Source organism: Apiospora marii (genome assembly GCF_038362585.1).
Source record: "Apiospora marii strain CBS 49790 chromosome Unknown utg000007l_segment0_segment0, whole genome shotgun sequence".
Lineage (NCBI taxonomy): Eukaryota > Fungi > Ascomycota > Sordariomycetes > Amphisphaeriales > Apiosporaceae > Apiospora > Apiospora marii.
Genome location: NW_027117379.1, coordinates 1,091,915 through 1,100,874, shown reverse-complemented (window position 1 = coordinate 1,100,874; position 8,960 = coordinate 1,091,915). Strand labels below are relative to the sequence as shown.

The 8,960-nt window shown below is 52.7% G+C and overlaps 1 protein-coding gene across 1 annotated transcript; it reads right to left on the bottom strand.

Annotated features, from left to right (window-relative positions):
* Positions 1–1,134: 1,134 nt before the first annotated feature.
* On the bottom strand, positions 1,135–3,213 carry PG985_010730 (uncharacterized protein; the record flags this gene model as incomplete). The annotated part of the gene is made up of 2 exons (XM_066830498.1): positions 1,135–2,771; positions 2,829–3,213. The coding sequence occupies 2 exons, from the start codon at positions 3,211–3,213 to the stop codon at positions 1,135–1,137; spliced, it is 2,022 nt and encodes a 673-aa protein (XP_066681180.1).
* Positions 3,214–8,960: the final 5,747 nt, after the last annotated feature.

Genomic DNA, 8,960 nt, shown 5'->3' with positions numbered 1-8,960 from the left:
GGTGCAGGGGTATGTTATTGGTGCCAAAGAGGATGGGTGAGGGTTAAAAAAAAGACCCGCGATGACTCACTTGGCCGAAGCTGTGTCACAGCAAGGGAAACGGTGAGAGGGGGGAGGGGGGTGGTAGGGGAGGACTAATTGGTCCCAGGCATGGAGAAACCATGGTTTCTTCCCTTCTTTCTTTCTCTCTTGTGCCGTTTCATGCCTCATCGTGAGAAATCTCAAAAGTTGTCGAATATCCTTTCTTCGTACATCTCCTCTCATCTGATCAAATATATCTATCTCTATGCGCAGTTAGCCCAAAACACTCGATATCAACAGACATGTACAACAAACAGTACGGAAACATCATGACCATCAAGAAGAGTAAGGTAAAACCTGTGTTTTTGTTGTTGGCCGGCTGTCAATCGGAGCCTTTTTTGAAATTTTAATACTATCTTATCTGCGAGGTTGGGTATTCTCTCTCCAGGCCTGCTCAAGTTTCTCGTCCTTGCAAGCTTTTCGATCATCGTAATCGCAACACCTTTTCAGGCCAGATAGATACTATGTATGTATGTGCTTTTGGTTGCTTGATTCGACGCGGTCGTGGACCTTAGCCGCGTCCGCTTTTCGACGACCGCTGGCCATGCCACTTCCCGCCGTTTCGCAGCTTTTGACCATGGCCACTGGAAGCCATATGGCAGCAAAACTCCGAGTGATGCTGCGAAGGCTCAAGGCGTCAAAACCGACTGCCTTGTCAGGCTCCTCGGGCTCGTCGCCCAGTCTTTGCCCCAGACCATATCCATCCATTATCCCGAAATGTAAAAAGACTTGTGTGAATATGCTCCAAAACACCGTGACTTCAGTAAAAAGCTCAAGCTCTCTTCCATACTCTCTCAAATCGTACACGTACAACGACTACCCCTTCACCAAGCAGTCCCCAATGCCCGACTGATCCTGGAAATGCATGCAAGACAACAAACACACTTTTCTCCCACTGCTTGGCCGCCATCTAATCTCTATTAAACTAGATGTCTTCCAAGTTGGTATCAAAAGTCTCCGTGCCCTTCTCGACCCTCCCATCAACAAAGGAAATATATGGTTATTGTCACAAGAGGCTGGTGTGTCGGTTTGTTGTGAGGATGGCACTCTCCCCTAATTAAGGATACCGTCCCACATCCCAGGTCCGCCTGCTCCACCAACGGCGGGGTGGAGCGAAGGGATGGAATAGGCTGCGGGGACGTCGGAAGCGTAGCAGACTCGCTTTCGGCCAGTCATATGCGTGTGTTGGCTGGGCATCGCACTGGCAGACCACTGATTTTGCTCGCTCGCCTGCTGTTGACTGCACAAAAGCTCGCGCACATTCTCCTGTAGAGAATTGTCAATTGACAAGGGCCTGCTCCGCTTGGAGCCGACCCTGTGAGTGCGATGGTAGTTGTGCAGTTCTTGCAGGGCGCGCGCAGCGTCGGCAGCATCATCCGCTTCGCAACTTGTACGTGCCAACGGCGTATCCAATGACATGTCCAACAAGTCCTTGCCCATGGGCCCCGTATAGGAATCGGGCGAGGACGAGAGGCAGTTCTCTTCGTAATCTTCGGGAACCGAGGCAATGGCCGGCCTCGCACCATACCTCTCATTACACAGCTTCGCGTACCGGCATCGCGCCTGAACATCCAATTTGGTAGACGGCGCGTTGACCAACGACGAAGCTGATGAGATGGAAGATGAGCGCGAGGTACGCGATGAATCCGAAATCATCGACTCTGGCGAAGAAGCAGTAGAGATTGAGTTGGCAAGAGAAGAGCGTCGCACGGGACAATAGCCCTGAGGAGAGGTTCCCATGGTGGCAGGCCACCGGTCCAAGGTCTGCGCAGCGCAAACGTTCGAGACTTGCGCCATAGCAAATCCCATAGAACCCCTTCCACCAAGAAGAGAAGAAGCAGCATTCACAGCGGGAGTGCTGAAACCCGTCATCTGTGGGGTGAGACGAGGAGTTGGGAGAAGACCAAGGGCCGGGGCATGCTGACCAGAAGCATACACAGTGGCGGGAGATGGCTCCATGACCATGGGGGTTTGGTAGTTCTTGGGCGTCGGCGTAGCCTCGTTGGATTCGCAACCAAAGGCGGCAGCACGTTCGCGCGAGGCTGGCAGGGCAGACCCAGGCGAAACTGGAGACATCTCCCGACGGACTGGGATGTGCATAGACATGGTCGGCAGAAGACCTTCGATGTTGTCCAAACCAGGGTTCAATCTCAGGATGAGATTCTTCCAGTCTTGGACTTCGCGTTCATGTGCCTGCGGATACAAGGCGCCTGGGGACGGAGGCTGCGAAGGGATGTACTTCAGCACGATTTCCGTCCATCGCTGGAAAACATCGTCGGTGATGTGAAGCTTCCAGTTGACCGCGAGTAAGAATGCCATCTCGTTTTGGTTGATTTCCTGAGTTGCGAGTCCCGAGATCTTGCTCCAAGCCCGCGCAGAGTAGTTGCGATCTTGCAGGTACTTCGATGCCAGGATCAAGGCAGCCAGGAACATGCGTCGCCCGCATTGCAAGACCCTACTGGCGTGGATATCGTCGGGCTGCTCCATGGTGAAATCATGCTTAGGTACGTGTGGTTTGATTAGTATCAAGTAGTACAGGGCTACCTGTAGGGTAGAGTAGCTCGTGCGAGATCGGCGGAGGGTTTCTTGGATGAAAGTCCGCAGAGGTAACACAGCCTTGGTTCCCATCTCAGCTCGGTATACCACTGAGGATAGTGGCCATATAGCCTCCACGATTTGTGTCGATGAATCTAAAGTTGATGTTGAGCGGTAGTCCGGAGGGAACAGAATTTCGAGTCATGGCTTACCAACGAGGTTATCGACAAAGTTGACCTTTCGATCGCTTTGGCGCATGAGAACAGGAGGGCATCCAGGCCTGTTTGAGGTCCGTCTGGGGTTCTGGCGAGCCTCCTGGGGAACTTCAATCTTGAGCTGAGGCTGCTGCGCCTGTTTTACCCAAGAAGTAGTGATCTGCGCCTGGCTAATAGATGCTTGCGAATTGCAGTAAGAGTCGCATGGCTCAGACGCATCGGAGGTAGGGGCAGTGATAGAAGTGTCGTCGGAATGTTGGGAGGAGGCATCGGACCATACTGATGCCGAGGAGGAGGAAGCCGAGGAGGCTAAGGAAGAGTTATAAGGCCCATGGTGGAGGGACTTGATGAAGGCCAGCGAATCATTATCGCTGCACATCATCTTGAAGGTGGGTGGTGGGGGGTGATACGAGGAAGATCTACCTCCAGCCGCCGTTAACCGCGGAGTCAACCGTAAGTCTAGAATACGTCGTGGATGTTCTATCGACGGGGGAATTCCTCAACAGCGCGCAAAGGGCTGTCAAGAAACAGAATCGAAGAAGTGTCGGATATTAGAACAGGGCGTTCGTAACCGAATATACACGAGCGATCAGACCGGAAGACGAGGCGGGACGGGCGACTGGAGTGGAATAGAACGTTTTCGCAAGAATCATGGTGTGGTTGTGGTGTTTCGACTACAAGAGCATAAGTCGAGGTGACGGGGTAGAGGCAGAAGAACAGCTAGAAAAGCATCAAGCCTTCTAACTGGTAGTCTTCTGACAAAGCCCGCGATATCACCAAAGGGGGGTTCGCAACCGAGGGTGCGAGTCGAGGGTGCGAAGTTCGTGAGAGGTAGCACCAAGTTGTGTGCGGTTGCGATTATTGGTGACGTCGGAGTGCAGTCGTGTTGGTTTAATGCAACTCGATGGTGGCTGAAGAGGCACAAATGAGATTATGCAAGGTACGGTAACTGCGACCACTCAAAGTCCACTGGAGGACATATATGCGGCTTAGAGTTGGAGTGGAGGGGGGTGACGAGATCGGAGAACCCTTATAGACCCAAGGGCACTCGAGGCAGCGACGAAGGCAAATAACTGAGAGCGGAGTCGGACTATGAGTCGTCGCGTGAAAGAGAGTTGGCTACCTTGGCTTTGTGTAAGCTAAAGGGGGGCAAACCAAAGGCGTTAGTTATCTATTGACCAGGCACCATATCGGAGGGAGGGACAGGGTTAAGTGGGTGAGTGAGTGAGTAAATGAGCGTGAATGACACGGATTGCGTGCTGTGAGGTGTGTATGGTGGTGGTGTTGTATTGAATGATTGCGCGAGGCGAATGTGGCAGAGCAGTCTGTAGCCTGGCCCCGTCCTTTGGGTACTATGTTTCGATGACTCTTTCTGGGCTAGGTGGCGAAGAGCTGCTAAGAAGATGGAGCGACGAAGCTGGGCCTAAAGGAGGACTGGCTACCTGCAAGGGTGGCTCTGGGCTCTCTTTTTGGAGTAGGCAGGCTGGGCTGGAACTTGGGCATGGGCATTGGCTTAGGCAGCTTGGGGTGGATTGTCTAGGCTTGGCTCGGCTTGTTCGATGGGAGAATGGAGGAATTGGAGGGGAGGGAATGATGACTGTAGTACCAGGACAAGGATGCTGTGGGTTTGTGGCTCAGTGAGTCTCTCTGTCACACTTACTTCCCCAGCAGCCAGGTGCCAGATTCGTAAAAGGTGGAGACTCGGAAATGGGAGGCAACAGTGCTGGAGGCAGGGATTGGGTACAAAGGAGGGTGGGGCAGGTGCCTACCAGTTGGCAGAATTAGAGTACTTCCAAGACGAACGGCACGTACATGTGGAAGCCTGAAAGCGGATATCGATCGTCCGGGGTGGCAGTGGCAATGGGCGAAAAGAGAAGATGACGGATGACCTGTGAGTCGGCGTATCGTGTTGTTTGTTCTTGCTTCCTTTGCGGCGAAAGAGACAAAGGACGTCCGGTGGTGGATAGTGCCAAGGGGGCAGCAGGTATACGTGACTGATTAGAAGCTTTTAGGGGGGTTGAAAAAAGATGACGGGAACGGCTAATGATTCTCTGAGTAACACGGCCAGGCGTTGCGTGGAATGCTTTTTCTCTCGTATGTTGGCCTTGACTCGGATGACTCTGGTCGGCGGCGAAAAGCGATGAGAATATACCGATCTTTTTTTGGGGTATGGTGTATTTTTTGTTTAAAGGGTCTTTTTTTTTTCTTCTTCCTTTTTTTTGGATAAGGCGCTGGGTACAGGAAATGCTCCTTTAGTCGCAAGAGTGCAAGTCAATGCCACCGACGAACCAGAGAAACAAACACACTGCGATGTTGCGCGCGCGCGAGAGAGAGAGAGAATGCGGTTTTTGCAGAGTAATAAAATGGCCCCCAACTTAGACGCAAGCAAAGTAGTGACAGGACACACTTGGATGCTCGAGAACGGGAAAACGAGAAAGCGGAACGGAGGGGAGTATGGGGCAAAAAAAAAATGAGTATATCAAGCTGTAATAATGAGACCAGATTATACAGAATCGTCGTCGCACTTTAGCAGACTTTCAGTCAAGTCGCTGTGGTACTCTTCAGATCTTGGAATCGAACATTGCGGCGGCGTTGTTCGATAGAGAGAAGAAACGGGGGGTGCACGGCTGAGATGTGCCTTTGGGGTACTGGGCAGTTTTGAAGAATTGGGATAGCAGCACTGGCAGCACTGGAGACTCCGGCTGGCTTTGCGATGGCAGCAGCAAAGTGGGATTGGATTGGGATTCGCTGTACTCTACGGTGTGTACTTGGCCTTACATCCCAGAGAGTCAAGTACCCTTCGATAACCTAAAAACCCATCTCCCGTGGTGTGCGAGTAGCGCGTGCAGCATCACTGACTGCACAATGGGGGCCGATGCTTGGGGGTTGTCCCAGTGACAATTCTGCATCAGAAGAGCGGCGATTGGCCACGCGAGCCGGCTGGTGGAGGGAGGCAGAACACCCACGATGGGATTCTGGAGAGGTCGAAGGGGGTGGCCAGCAGTGCTCGGGGGGGGGGGGGCTGGGATAGCGAAGACCCCCTCTCCTCTTCTTCCGTGTTAGAGTCGCGACTTGTACAGTTCACAAATCCAGTGGCTAGTTGCCCAAAATGGCCTGGTGGCCCGTCCAACGACTCGCTGTCACTGGCTGGCCCATTGGCTGGAGCAAATCAGCATGAGCAGGACGAAATGCAGGTGGAATAAAAATGTCCAACAACTGTGTCATCTAAGCATCCCCTTCCAAGGATGCCGTGGAGTGCCCACGGCGCCATCGACCAGACCCCCCAGCTAGCGGTTACGGGTTTGGGCATAGCTCGGGCTGCATGCGGGACCGATCAGCAGGCCGATGCGACCACAAGCGCAATTCGATGGCATTCAGTGGTTGACAGTTGTTCGTTGTTGCCAGCAACCGCGATGGATGGAGATGAGATGAGGGTCGCGATGAAGAGTCATTCCTCATGTCAATCTGGTTTTTGCTATGCGCTCGATTGGGAGTTTGATAGGTGTTGATCATCTTCTCCACGCTTCCAAAATGGACTATACGCCCGCACGCATACCGATGAGTCTGTTCTACTATTATCCACATGCAGCGTGGCAGGTCAGGTTGGCAATCACGCAGAAAAGCAAAGCAATCTATGCAGGTGCTGGTGGTACCTTGCCTTGGTATCCGACCCTGACTATTGTCGGGTGGTGAAACGATGAGAGAGCGAGATAAGATACGGGCACTACTTGTATTCACTCACATATTGCAATACCTACTGCCAACCCCTGAGAGCAAGACGCGCATCTTGAACGGATGTCCAGCCTTTCATGGTAAATCTCCATTCTGCTGGCAGCCGGATAGAGAATTGCTTGTGCTACAGGTCTGTCAACTAGCCAGCCCATGTCTCGTAATAATATGGCCCAAAACAAATCGCGATAATACCGTCAAGATACCTCAAAGTTTTCTTGCCGGAAGGCAATGCGGCTGGACGAAGGGCCTGGAAGCGTCCAGATGGCAAATACTCTATCGTCATTCAACAAGGTTGTCTCGATTGCTTGCTCGTCGCCCCCTCTGGCCAAACTTCGCCAAGACCTGCGAATGCTCGTGTTACGATGCAGTGAAGGAAGAATATTGCCATCGGGCCGTGCATCATATATGTATTGTTTGGTGGCGATGGGGTGGTGAGTCGAATGCGATGGGAGAGGTGCCAGATGTATCCTTCTTGCCTTGCATTGCCATCAGCTTTTACCATCCACATCAGCCCTCGCCCGCACCCAAATCCCTCTCTCCGTATGAGCATGAGAATGAGCCTGGACATGCTACTGCTACAAATGCCATCACAATATGGATACTCGAGTCTCTATCTGAAGTAGGCCAATTCGTATATTGCCATTGGCGATTTATAGCAATTTCCGTACAGAGTACCTATCTAAGCTTTGTCCGCCTGTGGGGTATATTGCAATCAGTCGCACTATCTGATTGCGTCACCTCGTGATATGCCGGTACTTCATCTCCTTCACGACGCACTCGTATTCATCACTAATCTTCATACAGACAGGCACTCAGCACTCAAGGCAAAGCAGAGGGTACCACGTAGTATGTAATCATAGCGCTTCAAACAGTGAGCGCTGCACACCTATGTAATTATTCAACAGAATTGCTTGACGGCCCTGCCACGAAGCTCATCATATCACGGACGCCTTTTGTGAACTTTAAAGAGCCGTGCGCCCTCTCAAAAGAACTTCCTTGACGACAAGGCATGAGGGAGAGATGCGGTATGGAGTTGAGAGCTAAAAATGAACATGATACATACACCAAAAGTCGATCACGCTGGGAGCCAGTGGGAGGGTCCCCCTTTGGCAGCCCGCCGTCCCTACTACCACTACCACCTACTTACGAGTCCGGCGCTCCGAGTCTGCTGGGCTTTACAGTACTGCACACCTCTTCCCGCAAAGCATCAATCAGCAAACGTACTCGCTCCCACCTCGGCCGACCGTACCATTCTCAACAAAAGGGCCCGCCGGGACTGACTCGGTAGCGCTCTGAGCCACCATCACATCTCAAACATATTCGCATGAATCCGTCGCGATGGGTAAAAAAAGAAGAAGATAGGCGCGGCAGCGAGGTCGTATGTAGCAGAGCTTGGTACTCAGCCAACCGGAGAACCGAGGTTCCTTCCTCTCCGCCACTCGTCGCTACGCTACAAAACAAGTACCTGCTAGCCGACGAGTTGATCCGACAGATGCGCTAGGGTGCGGTTTCTGCACGTACCGGTCTCAAGCGGTGGCCGTAGCCTGGTACTTCGCGTCCAGAGCGAGCGCAGCGAAGCTCTGTGCTATGTGGCCTGGCCGGCCTTGTACAGCAAGTAACACCACGCAATCCGCAATCTCTTGGGCGAAAGCCGTCTGCGTCACAGTTGCTTCTGGGTCGGCCGCACAACACCTACCGTCGGGCCCAGCGAATAGGGTGTACGCTGAAGGTAATGGTTGATTTACTGGTGGCTGCGCGCGCGCGCGCTCTCTCTCTGGCTGGCTCTGTCTCTGGTGGCTCATCGACGCGATGAGAGTATTAATCTGCCTTAAGGGGCACAACCCGAGACGAACCGCGCCCGGATGGAGCCTGCCTGTCCTGCCCTATGTAAGTCAAGTTGACTAGACAAGAGATAGACTGCTTCACGTACACGAACTTGTCTCTTCCAATAGGGAGAGTGCATTGCTGGCTAGACTTGCACGTCGCTTAGACCGCATCTTTCTTTCTCTCTCACTTGACCGTTTCCAGTCGCGAGAGCTGCCGCGGCGGCCAAGTCGCACATGTCCAATGGACGCTATTGGCAAGTTGTATGATTCCCCGCTCCAAGCTCACATCACACACACACACACCTCTTTACAAGATGTACTGGGGGCGCGGGCTTCGGAACCTGCTGCAAGGTGGTATAGCCGTGCAGACAGGGAGGGAAGGCGCTGCACAGTTGCAGACGCTTCCTGCAGGAGATAAGAAATTCGTAAAACATTCGAGTGTAGAAGACTCTCATCAGCCCCTTTAGGTCACAGTAGAGACAGGCAAGGCACAGACAGATCATGATCCTAACGTCAACTCCCGACGGTATCTGAAGCGCAAATTCGTCTCATCCCTATTTTCGCTGCAGTC